At 44.4% G+C, this 27687-nt stretch overlaps 1 protein-coding gene and 1 long non-coding RNA gene across 3 annotated transcripts in view; one reads left to right on the top strand and one right to left on the bottom strand.

Annotated features, from left to right (window-relative positions):
- The first annotated feature begins 805 nt into the window (after positions 1-805).
- The window catches only part of IQCA1 (IQ motif containing with AAA domain 1), a 105829-nt gene continuing 78947 nt past the window's right edge, over positions 806-27687 (top strand). For both annotated transcript variants that reach the window (XM_054830759.1, XM_054830760.1), the window contains exons 1-5: positions 806-1019; positions 11544-11868; positions 15459-15572; positions 17744-17932; positions 18659-18730. In XM_054830759.1, coding sequence (XP_054686734.1) covers positions 1009-1019; positions 11544-11868; positions 15459-15572; positions 17744-17932; positions 18659-18730 — 711 coding nt within the window. In that variant the 5' untranslated portion in view covers positions 806-1008. The remainder of the gene's footprint in view (positions 1020-11543; positions 11869-15458; positions 15573-17743; positions 17933-18658; positions 18731-27687) is intronic.
- LOC129208291 (uncharacterized) lies at positions 17186-27639 on the bottom strand. Its single transcript, XR_008577768.1, has 4 exons — positions 25884-27639; positions 25366-25479; positions 23505-23571; positions 17186-17848 (listed from the first exon to the last, which is right to left on the bottom strand). It is a non-coding gene; the product is annotated as an uncharacterized LOC129208291 (long non-coding RNA).

Below are 27687 nucleotides of genomic sequence, written 5' to 3' on the forward strand. Positions count from 1 at the left end.
GAAGGGGGGGCAGAAAGGGGGGGGCAGAAAGGGGGGGGCAGAAAGGGGGGGGCAGAAAGGGGGGGGCAGAAAGGGGGGGGCAGAAAGGGGGGGGGGGAGAAAGGGGGGGGCAGAAAGGGGGGGGGGGAGAAAGGGGGGGGGAGAAAGGGGGGGGGAGAAAGGGGGGGGGAGAAAGGGGGGGGGGGGGGGAGAAAGGGGGGGGGAGAAAGGGGGGGGGAGAAAGGGGGGGGGAGAAAGGGGGGGGGAGAAAGGGGGGGGGAGAAAGGGGGGGGGAGAAAGGGGGGGGGAGAAAGGGGGGGGGAGAAAGGGGGGGGGAGAAAGGGGGGGGGAGAAAGGGGGGGGGAGAAGGGGGGGGAGAAGGGGGGGGAGAAAGGGGGGGGGAGAAAGGGGGGGGGAGAAAGGGGGGGGGAGAAAGGGGGGGGGAGAAAGGGGGGGGGAGAAAGGGGGGGGGAGAAAGGGGGGGGGGGAGAAAGGGGGGGGGGGAGAAAGGGGGGGGGAGAAAGGGGGGGGGAGAAAGGGGGGGGGGAGAAAGGGGGGGGGGAGAAAGGGGGGGGGGGAGGGGGGGGGAGAAAGGGGGGGGGGAGAAAGGGGGGGGGAGAAAGGGGGGGGGGAGAAAGGGGGGGGGGAGAAAGGGGGGGGGAGAAAGGGGGGGGGAGAAAGGGGGGGGGAGAAAGGGGGGGGGAGAAAGGGGGGGGGAGAAAGGGGGGGGGAGAAAGGGGGGGGGAGAAAGGGGGGGGGAGAAAGGGGGGGGGAGAAAGGGGGGGGGAGAAGAGACGGAACCTCACTTTGTTGCCAGGACCGGTCCTGAAGCCGCACCGGGCCCGCAGCCGCCTCCCCCGCCCCGTCTCCGCGGTAACGGCAGGGCCCGCGCAGGGCGCACGGTTGCCCGGGCCGCGGACACACCGCCAGCCGGGGCAGGACAGGCCGGGCCGGGGCTCGGTATCAGGGCGCCGTACCGTGCGGCCCAGCCCCGCGGCGGAGCAGCAGCAGCCCCCGCGGCGGCGAACCATGTCTCAGGCGTAAGTAGCGCTGGGGGGGCCCGGCGGGGCGAGGGGCCGCAGGTGCCCAGGAGGAAACCGCGTTTAAGGGGAGGGGGGGTGGGTGGCTAAAATCCAGCACGTACCTCCCGAGCAAAACACCTGCCGCTACCAACGCGGTGCAACCGGTTCCGCTGGGCCTCGTCCGCCGGCCCGGGCCCCTGAGGCGGCGGCGGAGGGCAGGCAGCCGCAGGGGTGCTGTGGGCAGGGCAGGATGCGGCCCCCAGAGTAACCAGCTCACCTCAGCAGCGCTTAGCCAATGTTAATATTATTCCTGCTCAGACACCAGGCTCTTTTCTGCTTGCAAAAAACCACTTTTTCCTCTCCTACAGACAAAAATGTGCACCATAATGGGGTTTTTTCCCCCCCCCCCCTCTAATGAGCTCCTCATGCCTTCAGCACAATACAAACCTTTAAAAGTTTATTTGCAATAACCAGACACTGATGATGGCATTGGATCAAAGTGCCTGCAAGGAGCCGTGCTCATTTCTCCAGAAACATTACTAAGATACCAAGCCCGGACATTAAGAAAGTGTTATTATTGCTCTGCTACAAAGTTGGGAACCAGCTGTGAGCGTCATTTGTGACATTACCCCTCAGTATTTTGCTCTTTGCTGCCTCCGGGCCCAGCAGCATGAAACCCTGGGCACAGCCAAGGGTTGGGGTAGCTCTTGTTCCCAGGGCTGAGCTGGATGGGGCTTGCTCAAGTTCAATAAATAATAGTACATTAGGGATTTTAAAAAAAAAAAAAAGAGAAAAAGAAAAAAAAGAAAAGTAAAAAAAAGAAAAAACTGCTGTCTTCCTACCCATGATCTTCTCCATGTCAGCAGTACCAGCCTCAGCACCTCCTGTTTCTTTTGCTCAGTATCATCTTTCTGAACTCCAACTCTTTACCAGGTAGAACCCCCTCAGACTCTAAAACACCCTTCCAGCCTCAGAACTAGAGCAGCTCTCCTTGTCACCTCCACATCGGCTTTCCCCTAGCCCAGCCTCCTGCCTCAACAGACTTGCAGTCCCAGCGACACACCACCGCCAACTCCTGGCTTTGTAGCTTCCTTTTCCTTGCTCCTTGGCTCAGGAGAGAAGGATGAGCTGAGAGGAATAAAGAAAATCACCACCAAGGACACAGCAGAGACTGTCTGGGGGCTCTGTCCAAGGACGCAGACCCAGCACAGCCTCCAGCAGCGCTAAGTTTGAGGAAAGCTTGCTCAGATCCCTGGCTAATCCAGTGCAGAGCTTGGCTTCTAACAGCACTAAGTGTGCCTTGCACTAGCATGCTGACTCAGGTAAGGGAAGTTCACAAAGTAATGGATAGTTAGCTAAATTGCACTGTGTAAAAGGAAAAAAAAATAAGGAAAAAACCCCACAAAAATATTGTTTGACCTCTTCCCGAGCGTGCGCCCTCAGAATCTGTCATTCCTCCTGAGTGCCTGAACCATGGCTGCTGCTATTTAAACTAGATTAACACCAAAGGAATTAAGTCGAGTATAGTTGGAAGATACTTGTGCTTCAGCTGTTTGGCTTAACTCAGTTTAATTTTAACAGAGACAGGGCTCCTTAGCATTTCCTATCGCATTGCCAGCACGGAACAGCAAATCCACATAAACACGATACACATCTCCACACCACATGACAAAAATAAATACGGTTCTCTTTCCGAAAGAGGAGGTGGTGGTAAGGGACTCCGGTTTGATGTTGATGCTACTTGGCTCGTAATCACCCTATAGGTGTGCACAGCATTTACAGCTGGGCTAATCCAGGCCTTCGTAAACACAAGTCTGAATATACACCAGTTCATCAACCTTGAGTTAAGTAACAGGCTGGAGAGTTTTATTCTACACCTCGGTGAATGTACCAAGTTTTTCTGGATTGTTTGTGCTTTTCTTTATTGCCCCAGCAACTGGATTCAGGTTATAATCTGAGAATCTCAGCATTTGTTTTAAAAAAAATAAGTAATAATAATTTAAAAAATCCAACCAGAAGTGTGAATCAACAATGCTCCTAAACCATCAGGAGAATAAAGAGTACTAAATTCTTACCTAAATATATGTGGCTTTAGAGGTTTAATTTCATGATTTTTAAGTGGTTGGGGCTGACCGTGCTGCTGGCAAATCCATAAAAATTTTATTTTAATGTTTACTGTTGACAGCCTTGTGCATTCCTCCCCAGCACAGAGCTGAGTTGCAATCAATGCCAGTAGTTAGGAAATCAGAGCATGCTTTCCTTTTGTCCTAGCCTATCTTGTTTTCCAAGGTTCAGCTAAGTTAATTCTCAAGTAAGTTACCGAGGCTACTGTTACACGATTTTATGTAGCGAGGTTATCCCGGCTGTATACCCTAAACCATGCTAAATTAAAAGTATATATAAATATCTTACAACAGACTACCTTAACTTGAAGGCAGTGAAGCAAAGAGCTAATAATGCAGGGTTTTTTGGGAAAACCCCTGCAAAAATACTTTGGGCAAAAGTATTTTAGGGGACATGACCTTATTTGCCTGGGAATGGGGATGGCTGCCTATCTTGCCAAATCACACAGAAAACAAACTCCATCCTACAGAGAAGTAGGCACACCAGTAAAGCGACAGCCGAGTCTATAATACTGATTTTTCCATACTGTACAGTCACATCCTGTGTCCTGTATAGAAATGCTACACAGTGCATAGCTTTTTTTTTTTTTTTGGAGCTTGAGGTAAACAGCTGCTTTTTAGACATCTGGAAGAACAGCTGCTACACACACAAAAATTGCACACGTCCCATGCGGCCAGTTGGATGTGCTAGCTGTAGTAAAGCATGCACGCAGGGCAGTTGTCTGGCAATGCACTGCAAGTCGGAGCGGTCAGACCAGCAACATTTGCAGCGCAGTCGCGCTGCACACAATTTACGTGGCTGGGATTTTGGTATTTCCAGTTTATGAGGCATGTTCACCATCCTCAAGGCCTCGTGATTTTAATGGATATGTGGGGGTAAAGCTCACAGAAGCTTTAGTAAGCTTTGTATGAGGGTAGAGAAAGCACTCAACTATATTCTCGTTTGGGTCAGTAAGCTCCAGCAGCCAGCAAAAAAAAAAAAACCCAACAAAACAATAACACACACCCTCAGCTTGTCCAGACACATTTGACATTTTCTGAGGACAGTTGCAGCGCTCATGAGAGAGCACATTACGTTTGCTGTAGGGTTGATGAAGAAGTGCTGGACATGTTGCACTTCCTAAACTACTCAAACCCCAGCATTTCCACACAGATGTACATTTTGTTCCAGACCTTAAACAGGAGATTTACATAGATGTTTTTGCATTTATGTTTTCCTGCTGTGTTTCCTCCTCTTTTATGACTTTACCATTTACTTGGCCTATAGGATCTTGACCAGTAATTTCTTAACTTGCCCTAACAGCCCTAGTCCAGACACGTTCAAAGCTGAGTCTTGGCACTGCTACCATTTGTACCAGGTTTTAATCAGCTACAAGACATTTGCCACTGCCACCAAGGAGCTTTAAACAATCAAAAAGCTTTAAAACTTAATCTCATGTCACAAATAGAATTTATATGAAGTCAGTAGTTAAACATTAATCTAAGACAAGATCTTTAGGATCTCCCCTTCTGCTTCCGACAGAAGCAACCAAAGGAGAGCTGTGTATTTTATATTACATCCCCAAAGCTCAGTTAAAAGAAAATTAAGGTTGCAAAACCAAAATATAAGAAAATGTCAGGGCAACTTGGAATCTCTCTTCTCTCCCCCACTTCACATGGCTGCGTTACGATGCAGTTTCTTATGTTGTGATCACATCCTACTTTCTTCCCACCGGGCCCCAGCCCCATTCAGCGATTGGGCTGTTGTTGAATATTTCTTCTTATCCCCTCATTCAGCGTGTGGCCCCAGGCCATATTCTTCAAATTCCATCCAAACACCACAATTATTAGCTTCCTCCTGGGCATTCCTAGCATGTTCTCTCTCTCATACATCTCCCAAGCGTTCACAGATTCATCTTTGCCCCTCTTTCCACCCCTGGTGAGCATTAGCATGTCATCCTGCTTATATTAAAGGAGGAAAACAGAATCAAAGTGATCACAGCTAAGACTCAAAGCTGCAGCTCCTTCCCATGCCTCCATTCTTAATGAGCAGGTAGGGAAAGATCTCGTGCATTACTCATACCTTGTCTCCTTTGGGAAAAGCATCATCAGTGGAAATATCCCAGCAGCACTTCTGCTAGGAAGCAGTGAAAGAAGCAGCTATGATTCTCAAGAAGCTGAGCAGACCATGTTAGTTTTGAGCTTAAAGCCTCCTGAACCTAGCAAGGGTAGAGCAGCAGCCGGACATAGCACTTGCCCTTTATGCATCAACTAGGCAGCTGGACAGGCAATTGCTCTTTCCTTTTCTAAGGAATTTAAAAAAAAAAAAAAAAAGAACATGACACACATAGGATGGCTAACGCTGAAATAAACTTCATTACCACACCCAGTAAAGCATGGTATAAGCAAATGCTGCTTGGAGCTTGAGTAGGTAGGGTCTTCTCGGCTCTGGCCATCCATCTCTCAACAAAGAGCTCGCTATAGCATCTGCTGCAGCGATGCTGCACAGTAATTGGATATACGTTACCAACGCTCTCCTTCCCCTTCCTTTCATGCTTCCCTGGCCAGGAGGAACACTGCTTGCAAGAGGAGAGGAGGCTGATGTTCTCCTCCTCACCTCTCAAAGCGAAGGGCAGCCTCCAGCCCAGGCGGGATTGCAGCCTGACAGACAGAAGGACAGCCCTTGGAGCGTGCTACAGCAGAGTTCAGCCTAGAGTAGTGTCTCCTCTACCTTAATCACTTCTTAACATCCTCCTGTAAGAAAACAGCCATTTTTCCAATCAGCCTCGTGAATTTGGCTGGAGCAGGCGTGCTCGAGACCTGCTGAGGCACAGCGTTGCCACCAGTGCCTAGCGAAGCAGGCTTCCTCGCCTGCCCTGCAAGTTTCCCATTATGTCTACACCACAAAAATCTTTTATCCCCTATTCACTTTCTGTCATAGTACCAAAGGCTGCAATTGGAGACGACAGAAGCACAGAGCTGTTCAGGTTAACAACGCCAGCAGGCTGTATATGTTTTCTTCCCCCATCGCAAACCAAAGCCTATTGATGTTTATCCTTTCTTCTCCCCAAATGCTCCCAAACCCTGTAAAACATCACGGCTAGAGCAAGTACACTTAAAAGAAGTCATCTGGCAGAATTATGTTCACCTGCAGCTAAGAAGTTTGGCCTAATTGTAAGGCTAGTTGTATTTTAGGAGCAAGGCAGATCCGACCAAGCTCAGAACCACAATTCCACGCTGCTCCAGACTGCAGGCTAAAGGCTGTTAAATCAGGAATTGAATCAGACAACCTTTCAGTCAATCTGGTTGTGTCATAAGGCCACGCTGATCTCTGTTTCTGTCTGCACCTCTCCACCCCCAAAAGTGTTTTGTCTATAAGACGACAAAAGAAAAAAGAAAAAAGAAAAGGGCTACTCCTATAACATATTTAGCCCTGCAGTCTCCACGCAATATCCGAGCAGGTTGTAGCAAGGGAGCAGGTAACCGCTGACCTGAATAAGCCAGCAGTCAGTTTAAGTCTGGTGATTTGTAGAAAGAGAGAGAGAAGGGGAAAAAAGAAAAAAAAAAGAAAAGCAGCAGTATTTGTGCAAGCCCCTTTTTTCCTCTCAGGGCCTCACTTTCCCCTCCCAACCTTTGTCTCTTGTTTCTTTATTTTACAGAGGCTGCAGGGCAGGGTTTCCCTCCCCCCGTGTTTGCCCAGGGCTTAGCACAATGGCTGACCTGTCAAGCCCCAACTATCTAGAGGAGACCCTGAGGACTGGCCCCTGCACGCACTTCCTTGTCGCTAGACCCAAGTCTCGGCCGCCTCTCCTCTGCTCCGTGACTCTTGGCTCGATCTGCGCGGTGGTGGATACATGCTGGGCTCCTTGTCGATGCCCTCCGCATCCCCTCGCTCTCACAAGCCCTGCCGGTGCTTTTTCCATTCCCTGTTAGCCCAACACAGCGCGGTTTCATCTTCTGAGAAAGGAAAAATGCAGGTAGTTTACAATGACGGCATAGATGCTTCAGAAATGTTTGAAAACACGCAGAATTTAGCACTCATTTAATCAAACAGGAGTTTCCCTATTAGGTGAAGGGACCTGGGCCAAGTCAGAATCAAATATTGTCCTGTCCATCTCTTCACATGTGCCCATCCATCAGAAAAACCAGCAGGGCCCATGCAGTACTACACTCTGCATTTGCACGGTTGGCACGTGAAAGTGTGAGATATTTCTGTCCTCGGAGGACAGCCCAGAAAAACCAGGCATCAAAGCCACCCATATACAAATCCAGAAACAGCCACAGCTTGGAGTACAAACTGTGCCATGTCCTGGAATAAGAGAAATAGTGTTCCCTTTGGCAGCTAAGCAAAAACACCAAGACACTTTGGGGAGGGGAGGGGGAAAAAAAAAAAAGGAAAAACCACACAAAGGTAACCCCACTGATGCCAGATTCCACTACTGAGGGACAGTTTGCATGCTCAGCACAAATCCTTCCAAGAAGGGCATGCTTAAGTCTCCAAACCAATTCAACACAAGTAAGCAGGCTAATCCCAGCTGTACTCAAAACCTACACGTTTTTCCAAGAAGAGATGGGTCAAGCAAACAGGCAGAGTTAGAGGACCCTGGAATATTAAAATGAGGTGATGCATAATTTGGCAGGGTTTTAAACATCTCTTTATAACTTGAGCAGAAAAACATATTTCTAAGCTTCACTAAATAAGCAGATCAGGCTTTATTTTGAGCAGTAAAAGTGAGACTCGGACTAGAAGTCATGCTATGGCAGAAGAGTCATCTTAAGCCCTTGTTTTAGACTCCGTTTCTACTTTGTGGGAGCAAAGAGAAGGGACATCGGTTAGACAGTAAAACCCTGACCTTCCCTCCAAGCTATAAGCTGCCAGAAAGCCCTCTCGGGGCTCTGGAGTTAAGTCACTTTATGTGTTTTTTTTTTTCCTCATCCCATTACAGCGTTGCTTATTTTCCCCATAACACTCCTATTTTGTAGTTGCTATGACAATTTGCAGCATTCCTTATATTGCTATACACTCGCAAAGATCAAGAGACAGACTTCTTTCTTTTCCATCGTTTAATAACCTCATACCTTGAGTAGGAAAATTATGCTCTGTCCTGCTGGTTACCACCACTAGTCCCTTAAGTCAGATGCTCTAATCCATCTCCGATACAATATCATCCTCGGGCAGGGATACAGCTCGCAGCCTTCCTGTTACAGAACAGAAACAAGCCTACAAATTGAACCAGTAACAGTAAATTAAAAGCCAGCGCACCCAGAGCTGCGTCATGCAAGCAATTTTGAGGGACTTTACAACTTAATGCAAAGGGAGACTGAGTAAATAGGCAAAAATTCAAATAGGGACTTAGGGGTTGCGTGCTGTCTGATTAACAGGCAAGGACAATCAGTCCTGTCCTTTGCTTTTAATGCGTAACCTTGAAGACATGCATCACTCCTCCTGACTACCCTTGAACGTGTTTGTCTCCAAAGCTGAAGGGCTCCTCAGGATTATAGCAGCCCTGCCAAGTCCCCCAGAAAGGGCTATAAACACCAAGCACATCTGATCCTTCAAACTAGTCCAGAAGGGCTCCCATTTGGACACTAGTAAAACCCGAAATAATTATTTTAATCCTGTTTTGGGGAAGGGAAACAAATGGCTGTGCGTGTGTTCTGCAGTTTTTAATCAGGGTGAAGCAGAGAGACACTCAAATCGCACTTCTGCTGGCACTATCCAGTTATCAAGTATCTGCTGTTCCCCATCACATCCCTAACGAACTGAAGCGCTAGGGCCAGGTCCCCCCAGGGTGTCCGTCACCCTGACCGCAACGGGGACGCAGGAACTATCAGCTTACCACAGCTAAAAATTTAGCAGTTCCACATCAATCTTCTGCTTCAACACTTCATTTTCCAGCGGGCCTGTCCCTTCTTTTGCACAGACCATCGCTGCTGCAAAAGCTACAAACATACCATAATATCCATAGTCTTAACATCTGACCCACAGCAACATGCTTGCAATCATCTTAATGCTTATCTGATAAACTAATGCTTTATGGAAGCAATTACGTTCCATCTCTATTACCTTATGTTAACGTACTCTGAAGGGCTAAAGCACTCTGTCCCCCTTCCTCCCTCAAAAAGTCATTCAAAATATAAAAAGAAACTGGATATTAGCTGGCTCAGCAGGAGGAACCACTTGACATTCCTCAGTCAGAGGAGGGAAAAAGGGAGATTATTGTAAATTGGAGTGGACAATCGTGGAGTCGGTTCTCGTTGCGGTACAATCTGTTGTCTCCATGCAATAACCTGCATTCGAAACGCTTTAGCCCGAGGATACCCGCTGTTCATAAATCAACGGTATGGTTTTGGGGACAACCTACAGAACCAGGCTTCCTCTGAGGTTTATAACCTCTCTACTATCAAATAGTCTGAGTAGGCACAGCTAAGTAAGTACAATACTGCCTTGTTTCCTCCTGTGCTGGAAAACCCCGTGAACCTCACATCAGTATACGTTCTTCCGTGTCCTGACTTCAGCAGAAGCGTGCAAAATTCCCATCCATCAGCCAGCAGAGCTGTTAGGTCAAAGCTAACGCTGGTCTTGTTCGCACCAATCTTCTCCACTCTGCTGGTTTTATTTTGTTTATCTCCTGCACCCGGGTTAATTGCTGCAATTGAGGGATTCGGGTGGTGCAATGGGATGTAAATGAAGTTGGAAAAAAGGAAAGGGAAAGACCTGGGTGGGCTGCAGAGGCGTTAGGAAAAGCAAGACCAGCTGCATCCTGCAGAAACCCAGGTCAGCTGAAAAGTATAATATGCACTTTAAAAAGCTAATGGTGCAAATTCAATAGCAGGGTTCAGATTGTTGGTGTTTTTGCTGACGGCTGCAGGGAGTCCCAGCAGCATCCTGGACCTGCAGCACACGCCCCGCGCTCGAGGCACTAGCGGGCTGGAGTTTGTCCTGTCAACCCCACTGGTCCCTCTTGCAGCACAAGCCTGCAATCAGTCTGTACTCCGAGATAGGGAATGATAAGATCAACTGACAGAGCTCCAGTTTAGGCTTTTATTACCAAGCACAAGCAACCTTAACAGCTGCCCAGCTTTCTTGTCAGAATTAATACACAAGCACTCCCTGTGGAGTCTTCAGGTCTCCTCTGAAAGCTCACCTAATGGTGGCAGGGCCTTTTACTGTCTTCATCCTTCGAGAGGCTCTAGGAACAGCAAGCCAGAGCAAGGTTCAGCACGCGGATCGGTCTAGACTGCACCATCGAGGCCAACAGCCTTTCTTTCTAGGTCTAAGAAACAAAAAAGCCAGCTTTCTCTGTTACCTTAGCCCGCCGTTTTCCTCTCCTCCTGCAAACCTGACAACGCGTGTCAAGAAACTGTTTTTCTCCCAGCATAACCAAATCTCCATGCAGCAGAAATTTCTTAGCTCTGCTGCTGGTAGAGAAGTATTTTCAAAGATGTAAGATTTTGACACCTGTCACTCCCAAGAGAGTGTCTCCACCTGGCAAAGAGAGGTCACAAAGTAGAACAGGACCTAAAAGGGTCTTTCACTACCACAAATGTTAGCACCTGTCAGTGACAAACCTGCTGTTCCGAATAAAAGCCTCACTGCCCAGAGTCCTTTTCCTGCTCCTTTAGGATGATTTCCCATGATTTGCTGCACTGATCTGCTTTTACCACTGACAGCCAGCCCATGCTCGCATCAAAGCTCCACCTATTCCTACCAAACCTACCAAGTAAACAGCATTATCACTTCTGGAAATTAACCTGGCCTTAGGTGACGTCTTCCACGTCACATAGTCCTCTAGCCACTAGAGCAGACATTTAGCAATTGCTTGGAGCTCAGTTGCTGCCATAGACATGAATCAAATTATTTTCCTCGCTTCACATTCTAAATAGCAGCCACAGCTACGCTTTAGCATTGGCACCGACACAGCCTTTACCCTGCACAATTAGCTCTGAGCAACCACTTCAGAAAGGCAGAAAAGCAACACGCACTTTAGAAACGTGGATTTGGCCTCATCCCAAACACGAAGAGACCTAAAAGAGACCTTTGCCCATCGTAAGGGCTTTGGGGAGAGACACCTTTTCTATTAGACCATTTTCTCAATTAGCACAATCGAGTGAAACTCATGGCACTGTTGGGGTTTGTAGCTTCAAGCAGTTGAAGGATGCTTCAGGCGTGTTAAGGGTAAAGTTGAAAAGTTTTTAGCTTTCTAAGCTTTCGTTATTAAAACAGCATTTTAAGATTCCTATTTTTAAAATAATGAAAAAGAGAAACTTTTGCTAATGGTTTTTAAAATACGCTGTAGTTACAATCTCTTTATAAAAAGATAATGGCTCACATTTCCAGGCTTGCTCTTTTGAGAAATCCACACATAGCACACAATGACGCCAGGGCTCTAACTCTTGCTTTCATGTCAGGTTAACACAGTCTTCTCTTTTCAATTAGCACTTACAATAAGATGTGGACAGATGCCCAGAAAGACCTCGACATCCAGCTCCGGAGAGAAAGAGAAGAGTTCCTCCAGCCAGAGAAGGACCGCGTGAAAGTATTCAAGATGTTAGCCACTTCCTACATCAAATACATGCAAATCTTCCGTAACTTGGAGACGGCCCACGACCAACTCGTTCACCGGCAGAAACGGGCGGTCATTCGGCAAGTACTAGATGGCGTGATTGGCCGGATCCTGGAGGTGAAAAAAGAAATGGTGGAGCTAGAGAACTCAGAGTTTCATTACATTGATAATATCCTGGAAGATCTAAAGCTTCTCCCGGTAGGTCTACCTCTACTATGAGCAAATTCATAGGAATTTTGCCTATCCTGTATTTTAAGGATAACCACATTTACTCGCAGCCTGTGAAGTCCCACCAAGTGATTTCACTTCCTGCACGTTCACTAGTATACTAGTGAACTAATTATAGCACTTTTATTAGAGATCAGAGTATATTAATACCTAATGCTCATCATAGATCAAGAGTAAGATTTTAAAGCTGATCTACTTGATCAATATGTTGCATTTCTGCCTCTCCATAGCAGCATAGGCTCTGTAGGTCTTTCACTTGCACATGTCCTAACGTGAAGTCACATTAGCTTAGACAGCTTCGCTATTAATGACAGCAGCTTGACTCTGCCTGATTTCACTGTGGGATTAGACAGAAAACAGGCAACTGAAAGTACAGTCCGCTTCAGTCTGCCCTTTGTAATCTTCCAGAGATTACAGGTAATGCTAAAAGCTGCATGGCCTGGTCTATTAGTTCTAAACTAAAATGAGAAATCTGAGACAAGTCTCATATTGCAAAGGAGGCGGGAGCTGGGAGCGTATTCAACATCCAGGGTTGAGGATTTCCTGATGTCAAAGCAGCCCCCTGACAGACAGCTCACTAAATCACATGAATATGACAACAAGGCAAAGTCTTGAAGCTGTGCTCTAAAAGCAGTATGAAAAATTAGCTGCCAAAAAGTGGTTACTTCTCTCGCAGACAGCTCCACCTATTGTCAAATTTAGGTACCGCTGCTGACAGCTTTTCTAAAGAAAAAAGTTGGAGCTTAAATTACTGCTGTTTTCAGGATCCCAGTTACAACACAGGATAAATTGCCTAATGTCTTTATAGCATTATTTTGAGGTCTGCAAACATGTTTCTGTTTGCAATTGCATGTGTATTTCACTCTGCAAATTTAGGATAGTAATTGCCATGAGTTTTCACCAGCTCTTCACCTTCTGACATTAGTCATAGCAGAAAACTATTTTAAACTATGAGAAGGCAAACTGGAGAGCATAAAGACATCTCCAGGAAAATTGATCCTTCAAATCCTATTTTAAAATTATTAAGCAGTGCTGTTTTCATGACTTATCAGTAAATCCACTTGCAGCAAAAAGTTGGCAAGCCTGAAAAGTCATGCTTGACATCTATTAAAAAACAAGCATAAATTCAGATTCCAGCACCACACCTTAATTTTAAGGAGGCATGACATACCTACCACAAAAAAAAAAAAAAAGTACTGAAGAGATTTCAGGCTTTTTTCAAGCAAACTTTGTTTTCCATAGTAGATAAGAATACAGATTTATGGTTCGGGTTGTTGGGGTTTTTTTAATAGAATAGTCACATGTTCTTAGATCCAAAACAAAATTACTGGCCAGTACTTGACAAATGACTTCTGTTTCTTAAAGAATCTGTCCACAAAGAATCTCTCTAGTCTTTCTTTTCATATTATTTATGGGCTAAAATCCAGCATGATTGCAGGCAGAGAACACAGCAGAGTAGTCCCATTTTATATCTTACGCAATAATATTGCATACTTTTTGCTATGTCACTGTAAGGCCAAGCTTCGTCTGTCTTTAGTTCTCTGCCTCATGTTTTTGTACGGTTGCTTTCCAACACTCAGTCACTCTATTTCCTGGGGTAATTGTAAAGGTATTTGGATACAGAAATCCCATCTGGAGCCAGGAGTAGCTAAAAAGCTGCAAATTTGACTTGAGGATAAACATCACAAGCCTAACTTTTCCATGCTGAGCCCCAAAAAGAGATGATGAAGAGGAGCAGGCTCCCTCCTCCCCACCCCTTCCAGTCCCAGTGTTCAGGCTCTGATCTCACCTTTACAGTCAGTAAAAGTCAGAGTCCAGAATGAATTGTAATTAAAGCCCAGATTAGGCATCAGATACACTCACCACCCCTACGCTGACTTGCACTGCTACGCGACAGTGTAAAAGCCCTCTCATCCTGTGCAAGGGTGTCCAGAGAAACCGCTTGATTTCTTATACCTGAAACCAGCCAGATTTGTAATCCAGCCTCAAGCAATTTGCACTCTTGAAGTACAACGTATAATCATTTCCATCAACAGTCAAGGATGTTAGAAGGTGCAAACAGGGAGCTTAACAAGACAAATATTTAGAAACTTTAGCAGACCAGACCTCTGCATTGATAAAATCAATAGGGATAAACACAGTCCTACTTGGAAGCTTTCTTATGCTGCCATAATAGGGACGTCCCGGTCCGCACAGCGTGCAACCGAGGGAATTAGCAATGAAATCTTAAAGTTGGCAGTTCACAGGGGCTGTTTGCATTGGCCACAGCTCTCCCTGCAAATTCTTGCTCTAGATATTGGAAGGCTCACAAGCAGCACATTTACCACACGCCTACGACAGGGCAGGAGCAGTGCTTGTTCTTTACAGCCAGCACTTTTCTCCTCCGCATCTGTCCGCACCAGAGGTGGCATCAAGGCTGCAAAGGATCGAATCAAAGGTCTCCCCGAGCAGGTCAAAGCCCACCAAGTTTCCATAGCAAACAGAAAAGAGAGCAGTAGTAACACAGCATCAAGTCTGGTACTTGCCACAGGCTCCCTGGGGAAAAGGACCAAGTGTTCACATATACCTGGGGACAAACTGTTGTGTAACTCGATCGTGCAACTCCTCAGGAGCAGCACCACAGGGTAACTACTGCCTGTCTCCCCCATCCCTCCTTCTGGGTAAACCATTTGTTTGAGGAGATATTCTAAGGTGTTCCTGAAACAGCCTATAGGGAACATGGCACCAGTATGAACCAGACCTACAAAGACACGTTCCCCCCACCTCCCCTCCCCAGCCCCCCAAAAAATTAATATATATATATATATACACTTGCCAGTAAATGTTCTTGGAGGATTATCTCTAGTCTTCAATAGATACAAAGAACTAGTTATGCCACTCCACAGCATCTTAACTTTTGGGGTGGGGTTTTTTTTTTTTGTCTGCCTGTGTCTCTTTGATTTCTCAACAAGAGTGAAATTCTACAGGAGAAAAATCAGTAGAAATGTGAATCGGTTACATCTTTTTAATGATAGAAACAAGTAAAGGCAGCCACTTCTAATCCCACCTGATTTTGAGAAGTGACCGAGATATTGTAGACTAACCGGCACTGTCTTGTGACTGCAGGTATTTCTACCTGTAGACAAACAGAATTGTGCTTTGGTTCCTTGTAATGGTTAAAAAAAATGCAAGAGAACAGATCTATTTTTCATGTTGATTAAAAAAAAAAAGTGGGATGATCATACAACCAGAGGTATTCAGTTTGGTGGAAATCATGTTTAGATTTCCAGCAACCCTGCCAAATATTTTAACAGTTTGATAATATAATTGAGCCATTATAAAAAGAAAAATTTCTGGGCTGCCATGGTTCAGAAACTGGGTTGATTTATTTGTTTTTGTTGAATTAGGCCTTAAGTAATTGCAAAGCAACAGCTCAGCAGCTGTTACAGAGGTCAAATTCCCCAACACTCCAAAATATTCAACAGTCTCAGTCCAATTTAATTGCTTTGTGAAGGTGTTCAATAAACAATGTGATTTTAATGCAGTTCTAAACGGCATCTTGTGACTATTTCTTCCTCTAGGAAGACATAGAAGTACCTATCCCAAGGTATTTCATTAAAGAGAAGCTGGAAGTCCTGCAGCAGAGGGAGAAAATCCTCGATCAGATTTTGCTTAATACTGGATTGCAAATACAGGTAAGCATACCACATACCTACGTAATAACATGCTTAACTTTTTTAGTTTATAGCCACACGTGTCTGAACACACGAGCCACTGAAGTGAAAAGTACTTTTATAGCGGTTAGGAAGTAAAAGTCTGTTTATAAATGAGGCACAAATAGAAAGTAACATTAAGTTTTCCTGTCTAACACTATCCAGTCACATCTTGAGCCTGCTTAAGCCCAAAATGAATGGACTCTGCTTTATGTGTGTGAGAATGTCAGAGAAAGGGCAGCACTGGCCAAGTTTAGTAGGTGCTTTATTTGCCTAGCTAACTCTCATCACATAATTAGTCCTACTGAAATCAAGTCAAGCTTTAGTTTTACTGAACCGGGATTCCTAACTGGAATAGGCAAAACTCAGAGTTCAGGTCAGCACAACTGTTAGCATTCAGTTGTTCATAACCTCTGAACAATGACTGCAGTCTCTTCTCTACAGCTATAGAGCTGCAGCTGCTAGGAGGAGTAGAAAATTGAGTTTTGGCAGAGCAGAAGTCATTACAGAGTCGATACGTGAGTGCTCCAGTGAAGACTGTTCTGGACTTGATATACTTTTGACCTTTTGGAAATGGAGCATTGCCTACAAGCAGTTGTAGCTAACCTCTTGAAATAAACAACTGTGCCTATGCATCTGGACGACTTAGATTCATAGATGGTATAGCCGTAAGAGACAGTCCCGAACAGACCGCTTAGTCAAAGTGCTGCACCGCCCCAACCGTTGAATTCTCCACCGGTGATTGCGCTGGTGGGGGAGGTCTGGATCCCAGAAGGCAACGAGGGAAGGTTCCCAGGGACAGAAGCGGCAGCAGTCAGGCAGAGGCAGTCTGCAGGCTCTCCGCTAGATTACTGTAATGGGCAGCTGCAGTCCTCTCGGCCTCCGCAGTAAATCTCTGGGTAAATTCCCTGCTCTTCTAGCGGCCTGGTGTCGGCCTGCAGAGATCTTCTGTTTCGGCACATTACATCTTGAAGCCTTTTTGTTTCCCACAGTTCTGCTCTCACCCCTTTTCAATGTGGCATCCGTAACAGATGAGATTATCTGGTGTGCAGCCCGCTCACCTGGGAGCGCCAGGCTCTTGCACTCCGGACCCTGGCAGGGTCCGGGTCTCCCTTGCCAGGATGCCACAAGAGAGGCACAGGATTCAATAAGCATGAATAAAATAATCTCACACAGTATGAATCCGGTGCCCTGCGCTGCACTTCCAGTTCAATCACCGCTGGGATTGCTTGAGGGTTGTCAGCACTTCCACATGCATCCTCCAAGCCACGTACGCTCAGGAAATCCTAACTGCTGCGTAACAGACCGCTGTATTCCTCCGTGGCAGTGCAGTTACAAGCGGTCTAACGTAAATCAAAAACAGCAGAGTTAATCAGAGGAGTCTGCTCTGCAGATCATTTGTCCTTCTATGTAATTCTGTTATAGAAAGCCCTGCTGAAAGTGCAGCATAGCGAGCTCCACGCAATATATAAATATATATATATATATAAAGCGCATCAAATATGAACTGTCTCCAATAGGGGGATTAACATCGAGAAAGCACAATAATTCAGCTTTTCCACGGGGAGCACGAGGGGTTAACAAGAGTTCTCAGGAGTGAGAAGGGGGAGTCCCTCTCTCCAGCTGCACTGTTCTGACATGTTTTTTCCCAAGCTTCTTCTACTTAGGCTGGGCTGACCAGGCCTGGGCTGGCTCAGAACAGCCTGTCCCTTCCATTCAGCAAGAGAGCTGGTGGCCCAGCAGCATGTCCAGAAATGTAAGAGGAAGACATTCCATAGCTTAAGAAATCCTCCTTTTAATAGGACAAAGCCCTGTGGTTCTTTTTGTCTTTTTTTCTCAAATGGATAAAGTTCAGCAGGACGCATAATCCATACAGAGCTGCTGTTGTTTCCTCACTGTAGCATCAGGCTTTCCTTGGCACGCATCAACACCTCAGGTTCCCTTTCTCCTGAAGGTCCTCAGAAAAAGCAAGATATCAAACTTCCAAGATAGCACTGAACCAGGAGCCTCTACTGCTTGTGACGGGGATTTTTTGTCTCAGTTTCCACAAGAAGTTCATTGGTTGTTTTGTTTGCTGAGGTAGGCAATTAACAAAACACATAACTAATACTTTGCTTTGTCCATTCCTTTTTGCTTTGGCTGTACCATTGAAGAAACCTCTCAAGGCCATGACATTTGAAGAAGCCATTAAAGCAATCCAGGTTGCCGAACGAGCTCGCCAAGGCCGTTGTCGAGCAGCATTCATGAAGCAAATTTACCTTGAAGAGAAGAGAGAAAGACAAACTAAACTTCAGGTCCAGATGGGTCCAAATCCAGATGCTGCTGCTACTCGCATTCAAAAGGTGAGATCTCTGATTTAACAACAGTTCTGGCAGGACCAAATAACAATGCTTTGTACAGAAAAACAGCAGTAGACAGAAACACAGCTCATAGGAAGGGAAGCATTCCTAAATGATAGCTTTCAGGGTGTCTAGCGAGGTGAAATACGTCATTTAAATCACTTCACAAAATGAGACAGGACCCTAGATGTGAGATCAACGGAAACAGTCCTGCACTGGCACTGCAGGGTGACTTTATAACCTACATGATGTTTTTCCATTCTGATTTTTCATGACCTCAGTTGCTCTTTGTGGCATTCCCTTGGAATCCAGTGCATCTCAGGGAATTCATGCCTTTTCCTGTGATCTCCAGGGAAAGAGTTCATTCCAGATCTTGAAAAAGATGAGAAAGGGACACCACTGCTAAATTCCAGCAAAAGTCCTCGCACATGAAATATTCGGACAATTCAGGCTGATGAGAACAGCAGCTCAGTCTAAATCTTAAGTCTAAACGCTTTTTAAACCCTGATGAAGTTGTGTTTTAGAAGCTAGATATACCAGTGTGAGGGGATAACAAACCTCAGAATTTTCTTTCTTTTAAAAATAGCAGATGGCAACCTGTTAAAGAGTAATAGTTTCAATTGTATATTGTGCCTTTCCTTCCTCTATTTGTTTTTTCCTGTGTCTGCCACAGTAAAGGAAGCTGTAACAAGGCCCATTTATCTCATTAGAGTTTTGTTTACAATTCAGGTTTGGCGTGGATATATCCAGCGCAAGAAAACAGTAAAAATGAGAGAAGAAGAAATGATATTTCTGGGGATGGTAAGTAGTGCTGCCTAGAGAATGTAAAATGCCACAGATCTGTTTGTTCTTCAGTCTTTTGTAATTTAGCAGCAGATGAGAAATTAATTTCTAAGATTCTTCCTATTTTAAAAGGAGTCTCTAAGGAATACAGAACTAAACTGGAATGATAGATGGCACAGGAGTAGCACAATCTGTCTTATGCCGCATGCCTTTGTGCTATACATACATAGTCCGATGTATACGGCAGATGTGGAAACAGGCGGTGTAGAACTTGCCCCAGGTTCTAGGGAATTTGACCCAGGCACGATAGAGCAAGGAAATTTTATTAATCAGTTTTTAATTCGTAATTCCAAGACACTTGAGCTGCCTCATTCCTGAAGTAGAATTAAAGCAGCAAAGTCTTCTCCCACCCCTTTGCAAGCCAGTGCATATGTATGTCAAGAGTAGGGAAAAGGGACATTAGAACTGCCATATCAATATTTCCATATGGAAATAAGCAAAACATTCCTCACATCATACTGCAGTAGTACAGGAAAATGAACAGCTCTCCAGGATCAGTTAGATTGTGTGGGGTGAAAGAACAAAAAAATGACAACACCCCTTCCAGAAGGAGGAACCTCAGTCAGAGAAGGTACATCATCTCCTCCCACCATCATCTTCCTTCCTAGCCAGTACCCGAGAAAGATAATTTGTAAACTCATCATTTAAGTTTGAGTTAAAACATGTCACCTTCTTATCCCAATTTGGATGATTTTCTTACCCAGCAATGGAGTTGTCCTTAGCTATGTTACAGGTTTATGAAAACTAATTGTGCCTCTAGCGTACCCCTGACTAACATGTATCATCAGTTAAGAACCACCTTAAAAATCTCATCTTTAGGAAGTAACATGTACATTTACCAAAAGTTTTGCCATGTTAAATACAGTAACACCCTATGAATTATTGTCTTTAATAACTGCTGGTCATTAACAGTAATTGCAGCCAGCATAGCTAAACAGAGCTTCGGGGGCCGATTGTGCCTCTGTTTAAGACAGGGGCAATTCCCAGAGATTTTAACTAGTGCAAACCTAAAATGGTGAGTATTTGGGATGTACTGAAAATGAATTAGAAATTATACCTTTTGCAAAACAAGGCATCATTTCCTATCAAATCCCATGACAGTTTCTGTCAAATCTTAAAACTAGAGTCTTGGGAAGGAAATCTAAGGCTGGTATCAGTTCACAGAAGGTTCACAGCCAAGGACTCTTTTCATGGTGGCCAGTGGTAGGAGTAACTGATAACTAGGATGTAAATAGCTTAGTTTATGGGGAGGAAATCTATATGATCACAGGGATGAAGGGAATTAAAGCCAAACACATACGGTGTATTCGTTTCCTGACCTCCATTTAGGAGCAAGAGAATTGATGTTTGCAACTCTGCACTCAGACTCATTACTCTATCAAGTATATAATCAAAGGATGCAGGAAAAAGATGGATACCTCTAAATAAAACCCAAAATTCTGTTCATCTTTCTAGTGTTTTTATATTCCCCATTTGTGTTTCCCTTTTACTTTTCATGCTGCATTCCCTTCCGCAGTCTCCAAAGGAAGCAAGTGGCCAGCAGACATTGGTTCAAACTGATAGATAGGCAGCGAGCTCCAAAGGTCAAGTCCCTTTGATGTATGATCACGTCAGCCCTCTAAAAAATGACCACTGATCTTCATGTGTAAATATGTTTAATTTGCTTTTCTAATGCTGCACGACTTAGATAAATTAGAAGACCTAGCCATCCATTACTCCAAGTCCATCCCAAAGGAGACTTGACTTTTACTGCAGTAAATAGAACTTCTCTTACAATTATAGCTATTTTAAAAATGCCTATGTTATTTTCATATAAAGGCTGCTTTGCAAAAAGAGATAGTCCATTTGAAGTTCTGAATAATGATTATTTTTTTTAATTCGGTTGTGTTGGCCTAAAAAAAAAAACAACCCGAAATGTGTGCAAAGACCAGGAAGTGTCCAGTCTCTTACTTAGTTCAGTATTATTTTCTTTACTTACTTCAGAAAAAATTTATGTATCTTTTCCGGAATTCAATTGTTTCATCTTTTGCTTGATGACAGAGTAGAAGCCTATGTTCCAGAGATTTTTCTTGGCTCAAAAGTAAAGGCTCATTATTATTTATTAAACTTAATTGCAGAAACAGCATGATTCCCTTAGCACATGTTTTTCTCAATCTCTGATAAATCACAATTTGCAATACCGGTTTAATTTGTAAAGAGAAGCAAGCCTCACTAAGAGCACATATATCTTGATAACTGTATCCTGACCTGTTTCCTGATCTTCCTCATATTGCTGCCACGACCCTGTTTGCTACCAGCTCCATCGTGACCATTATAACCAGTGTTCCAGGCACAGGTCTGTTTGAGCCACACCGACCACACTGACGTTGCAAGAAAACACATTAGATTGTCTTGAAAACATGCACGCGTTGTCCAAACAAACCTGCATTTTCGTACTCTATTTTACCATTACAGCCCAATTATAACGTACTTTTTTTCCAGTTTTTTAAACTGGTGCGTAATTCCACTTGTCTGTTTCCGGCATTTTTAAGTTCCCTGTCATTAAACACCACAGTTGGAGGTTGCCGTGATCGTTTCATCTTGCTGCAGCGCAAACTAGCTATCAGTCTGGTGTAACCGGGTGTGTGAACTGGCCCAAGCCTAGCCGTGGATCTACGCTCTCACGCTGTTCTATTCCATAATTCCAGCCCTTACGAAAGGGTTAGTGGCACAATACGTGCTGATCTGCAATTTTCTCATATAGTATTTCCGCCATTCTTCCCTCTTCTGAATCCTTTTCACATGAAAGGATCTGTGTTGTCTTAAATAAAAACACAGTTCTCTCCTTACCTCTTTTAAATATACCCTAATTTAGGCATGTTGTCTTGGATAATGCTTTTATTTATATCTGAGAAAACACTCTGCCAAACATTCCTTGTTCTTTGAATTCCTGATAAATATAATTCATTTCCATCCAGTCAGAAAAAGAAAAGAAAAAATTAGCATTTCCCAGAATAGCCTTCTCTGTAAACATTATAGGCTATGGCTAAATAAATATTGTATGGGATTTAATAAACTGGAAACTCCTTCATAAGTGAAACTGAAAATATTTCTTCAGCTCTTGAAAAAGAGGTAAACAGTTACAGTGGTGGCACACACCAGGTCTGTTTTTATCAAGCATTAAAATTACTTTTGTTTTCCTTGCAACCTAGGTGATGTTTAGATGTCAGCACAAAGTTGTGTGTTATTTCACCTGGCATACATATACATCTAAACGCTGATAACTAATCTGTTCTGTTTTCAATAGGATTTTTAAACCTGCTTATTCTTGAAATAGAAGGACGCTGGGAAGCAAGAAGCCCGTTAAATAATTTGGCTTTCATTGGCTAGAGTCACACTAACAATGAAATCACTGCCTTTCAGAGTCCAAAACATACTTGCCATTTTTAGTAGAAGTTTGACAGCGTGCCCAGGTATAATATCAGAAATAAACATAACCAAATTTATATAAACTTATATGGTCACAAATATAAGTGTTTTCTCTGCTTTAATTTTTCTTTCCTCTTTTAAAAAGTGTTGCATGTAAATATTTTTTAATATATATATGTAACACAAATCTATAAACCGGACATTTTCAATATTTTTCTAACAAGGCCTCTTACTGCAACTGCTTTGTTTGAATGCGTTTGACAATTACTTTAATTGGCAAAGCCATTGAAGTGAATCGTATAGTAGGGAAGCTTTAATGAATGCAATATATTTTGCTTAGTAGTTCCTTTTTTGTGCCTAATTTAGGAATGCAGCCATATAATTGATGTAGCTATCACCGTTTGTGTACCACGGAACGTATACGAATACAATCTTTGTAAGACGAGAGACATCTTTAAAATACATTCTTCCTGCAGCCAGACAAAGTACATTGAGGAAATGAGAAAGCAAGAACTGCAATAGCAAACTTTTAAGGAGAATTTGGATCACCATTTGAAATTCAATAGAATAAGAGTCATGAGTAAAGTACAGGACCTCGGTTGCTTAAGCGGTAGACTCCTTTAGTCTACTGGTAAGGAGTTACTTGTCTGTCTAGTCCAAATACAAAATAAAAAATTCTCGGTTTCACTACTGGTGAAAATAAATGACCGTTAAAAACACTTACTTTGGAAATTAAGCCCTTCAGAGAAGCAAGCCATACTACTTCCTAAAACGAGCAGTCTACAGCAAAACGCTACCCAACTACTACACCTATCAAAAGATTACAATTACGGACAATACTGTCTGTAGCAGAACATTGTACTGAAGAAGTCCCATAAAACCATTCAGTGTGTGGTTCAGCTGGGCTGTTTCAGGTCCAAGAAAGGAAGCCGTCCTAAATTAAGTACCCAGTAATAAAAGCTGCAGTAAATCTACCTTTCAGGCCTAATACGAATGTTAGCCTTACAACGTGAAGTAAAATGAAATGTATTTATTTCACCGAAATGAAGACTATCTTTCCTTGTAAGCGTAGTCGTAATGGAACAATTGAAGAGCAGTTAGTTCCACAGCACGGGGCCTCCTATATGTAGAGCTGTAGCCTTAAGCATGTTCAGCCAGCCTGCACACCTCTAAGTGTTTTATAATGAACAATAAAGCAGTCTGCGGTGGAAAAAGCTCTCGAGCTGACTAAGCAGAAAGGCAGGCTAGGAAAGAGTCATCTGCGCAATTGAGTTCTTCAGTAAAAAAGGGAAAAACTTCAGAAATTTTCATCGCGTTGGCTTACCTGGGAGATGCAAGGAACTTCTTTCCTTCTACTGGTGGGTCTTCCACTTTCACAAAACCTAAATTCTCTTTGGGGAGGATAAGGGGAGAAGGAGTAAAGGATGCTCTCATCAGCATACTTGTGACTGATGAGTTGGAATAAAATTCTCTTTTAGACAAATGTCCATTTTGCCTTATTAATTTAAACAAGGATTTTAAAGACAAAGCCCATCAAACATTAGATAAGCATTTTAAGTTAATGGACCATGTAGTCCTATTTTCCCACAAACTCCGGAATCTTCATATTATGTCCTATTTTTACAGCAACATCAATTATTAATATGTATACTTTTGCTGACAGAGGACCACACTAAAAATGTGAGTTTCGTTATCCAGTTCTGGGTCATTAACTGTGAAAAGCTTGTAAATATAATGGTTTATTCACATGGGAAGCCTTCATTAAGATGCATTATTCTACAACTGATGTGGCAGCATTGCATTATCAAGTTCACTGTCTCCATCTAATATTTGTAATTTGTTTCTAAATGAGTTGCTGTTTGTAGGGCACGTTAACAAATTTGAATTTCACATGGCCAAAGAAATTTCTTGAAGATGGGAAAATGCTTCTTCCCCCAAGGAAAAGCTATTTATTAGTGTCTTACTGTAGAATGCCTCCCTTTGATTCAGAAGCAGAAACATTAGAGGCGCTGAGAGAAGCGATGTTAGAAATAAATTGGCTTTTGTCTTCCTACATTAAGTGTAGAGGGCTATAAAAGCAGCTTGCATCCTCACACGGCCAAAGCTTTTCCAGATGTACTTTCTTCTGAAGTCTGCTCCTTGACAAGGGAACACAAACTCTCAAGGCTCTCACATAGACTCCCTCTCCCTTTGAAGACCCCAGACTGCTTCCACACTCAACTTTCATCTAGTTCATCTTTCACTTTCTACCTATGCTCTACCAACCGATGGCTTTTCTTGATCATTTGTGCCCTTAAGTACACTTGGATCAGTTCTTACATGCCAGGGAAGCAGTTTTATAAGATATTCTCTGTTTTACTTGTTAGCCCACGTACACATAAGTTCTTTTGGTACTTCCTCATCCTTGTTTTCCTGGTGTGCAATTCCTTTTTTATTGACATAAATGCATTGATTTCAAAGTAACAGAACGGAAAGTCGGGCCAGTTGTACATTCACCTGTAATGTTTTACCTAAAAATCAAACAACTGTGGCATGATTTCCCCACTGCCATTCAGAGCTCGCCTCCTCCTCCTCCTCCCCCAGAACAGAAGCCAGCCTTCAGTTCCTGACACGTGCCGGCCTCCAGGTCTTCACTCAAACAGGGCACGCTGCGTATGTTCCACATTAGACAGCCGTGAACCCTTCGGGACCCATTTGTCACACCCAGCTCTGCTCTTCATTTCATGCTCTTCCTCACCCACCCGAGCTAGAGCGTGTTGCTGCCAAAGCTGTTGCACTGTAGCAGGAGCCCCTGGTTTGGCAACCGTCTGTCCATCGTTAGCCCAACTTCAAAGGATGTCATTTGTTAATAACGTATCTCCTCATCGCAACAGCTTGCCTGGCAGCACCGACTCCGGCTCGGATCAAGCATCTTTCCGTACCTGCCATGTCATCCTATCTCATTGTCTCCTCTCCAACACCTAACCCTCCTCCCCAGCTTATCTGGCCATCTAGGTCTGAGCCAGCACCACTTCCCCAGCGATGGAAACCATCAAGCAACAGCACGTTGCACATCAGCAATGGCCTTTTCCTCCACATAGACTCTTTTCCATGTTATTCATATTTAGAAAATATTAATAACCAGAAATCAATAAGATTGGGTGAAAAAAAAAAAAAAAGACAGTCAAACGAGCATATGGTCTTACCGGCTTTCCCTTTCTCTTTCATTCCTTTCTTTAGTGGGTTACCAAAGGTGGGTAGCTAAACTCTTGTTGGTAGAATTGGTTTCTGTTTCTTTTGTTTTCTTGTAGTAAAACAGTCTTTGAAAAGAGAAAGAAAAAATATGAAGGGCAAATACAACAGAGCTTCTTTTCCTAAGCTGTTCTACAAGGTTATATTTGTACTTCAGCCTTAGGGCTTTGAGTGCAGCTCAGAAACTAGTACCAGCAGATATATTGATAACTGTGTGGTGCTCAGACAGGTAGCTGCACAAACATTTACTCAGGGCTTGGCTGGAGTTTGCTGACCAGACCGTGTTCTGTAGCCTTATTGCTATCAGCATCCGTGCCAGCTGGTTTAGAGCTACCTGGACTGTGTCCACACCAGCTTCTGACTCTGGACTCAAGCACAGATATGGTCTGTATTAATTCATTTAAAGATAAGAAACTCCTACTTCTGGTCTTGCTCATGTGGGCACGTTCTTGCCAGTTCAAACAGTTCTTACCTCGTCTGGCTTTGGTGCTGATGAAAGACATGCTGACAGTAAATTCACAGTGACAAGTAGCTGGTCAACAGCTCTCTCCGGACATGGTGGAGAGCAGTTCAGAGGAGCTGAGCAGAGGAAAGGTTCAGAGAGGGCAAAGAGGAGCTCTCCTGTCTGTGCTGCTGCACAGGCAATCCTCCTCTCCACCTTGGTCCCATGCCCACCCACCACTTCCCTTGCTATGGCTCCGGCCCTCAGCTGCCTCCTTTGCTCGCTGATTCACCTCATTATACCAGGAGACAATTAACCTGAGGGGGTGAGAGGGAGGAAGAAAAGACAAAAGGGATTATTTTCCACTTTGAGATCAGAACTGGTTCACCAGCAGAGCCTGCGCAGGAGAAGGGACCACACGTCCAGCAGTTAGGGTGGAGGGGGAGCTGCCCCTTCCCAGCACCAAAGCACTGTTCATCTGGTGAGCCATCTCATGACAGTCCACCCCCAAGCCTGCTGTAGAGGAGCCTGTCTTTAGTGAGGCTGATCCGCAGCCGACGGAGAAAGCTGGAGATATCCTTGTGCCCCTCGCACCGAGTTGCCTAGGCCTGAACGTCGATTTTGTCGCTTCCCAAAGGAGGCAGGAGGGGGGCAGTCCTTCTGGCCACCCAGCAGGACATCTTCAGCATTCGCCACAGCTGTCTTTGATCATGGAAATACTCATTCAGTCCCTAGATTTCTTTTATCCCTTTTCTTCTCGCATATCTTCAGCAGGAAACACTGGAAAACATACTTCTACATCAAACAGCCCTTCCCCAGCTTCCTTTGGTGACTTATCTAGTTAGGAAATCTGTTGGTTGTCCTCTGCACTGTTCAGACCATGGTGCAGCAGTATACAAAGAAATGGAAGAGTTGGGTGGGCTCTAGCTGGCTCATCTCTTTGGCAGCAGCCCTGCTACCAATACCTCGAGGCAGTAGTGCTCTGATGGGAACTTCTCAAAAGCAGTTCCCTTGAGCGTCGTTGTAGGGAAGCAAAAGTTGAGGGGGAAACTGCCTGAGGGACGTGGATCTGGTTTCCGGATCTCAATCTGGGAAGCAGGCCTCCTGGGTCCTCCTCTGGTTTCCAAATGAGCCACCCTGAGAAAGCATCGTCACATCTGTCCTGAGATTCATTTAATATTAGTAAGGCAGACAATGGTGGAATCCAAATACATAGCGTTAATATTAGTTGTGCTGATAGGTGCCGGTGGAGGTGAAGATTGGAAACGCTCGACTTCCATGGAAACCAAGAATTGAGTGAAGGTAACATCTCGGGGTGAAAGGCAACATTTTGGGTCGTATATTCAGGATGAGAGCATGTGCAGCCGCCTTTCAAAAGCACGCTGCTGCTCTTGTTTCCTCCTGAATATTTTCTCACTGGTGGCCTTGACCGATTCCTTTTGCACAGTGCGAGTCACACATTGCAGATGCAGGGAAGGCAGTAAATTGCTTTCCTGAACGGGGCCTCTGCGCTTATTTTGGATAGTCTGCAATCCTGCTGTGTACTTTCTGAAACCAAATATTGCTTGGCACTTGTTAGTGATTTTTGGAACCTGGTCGAAGCATAGAAGAACACCGAATAACGGATCTTAAATATAAACTGGCCAAACCTTTGATAGAAGCTTTTTTTGTCTTTGCGGGAGACCTCTGGAATTAGGACTTGGAGCACACTAGAAAATACATCACCAGAGCAAGGAGAATGTGTTACTAAATTGGTCATGCTGATTTAAGAACAATTTCTATACATTCTGAGGGTGGAAGGCCAGAGCGGAATAGCATAGGGTGGGGGGTTTTT

Source organism: Grus americana, chromosome 6, assembly GCF_028858705.1.
Source record: "Grus americana isolate bGruAme1 chromosome 6, bGruAme1.mat, whole genome shotgun sequence".
Classification (NCBI taxonomy): Eukaryota; Metazoa; Chordata; class Aves; order Gruiformes; family Gruidae; genus Grus; species Grus americana.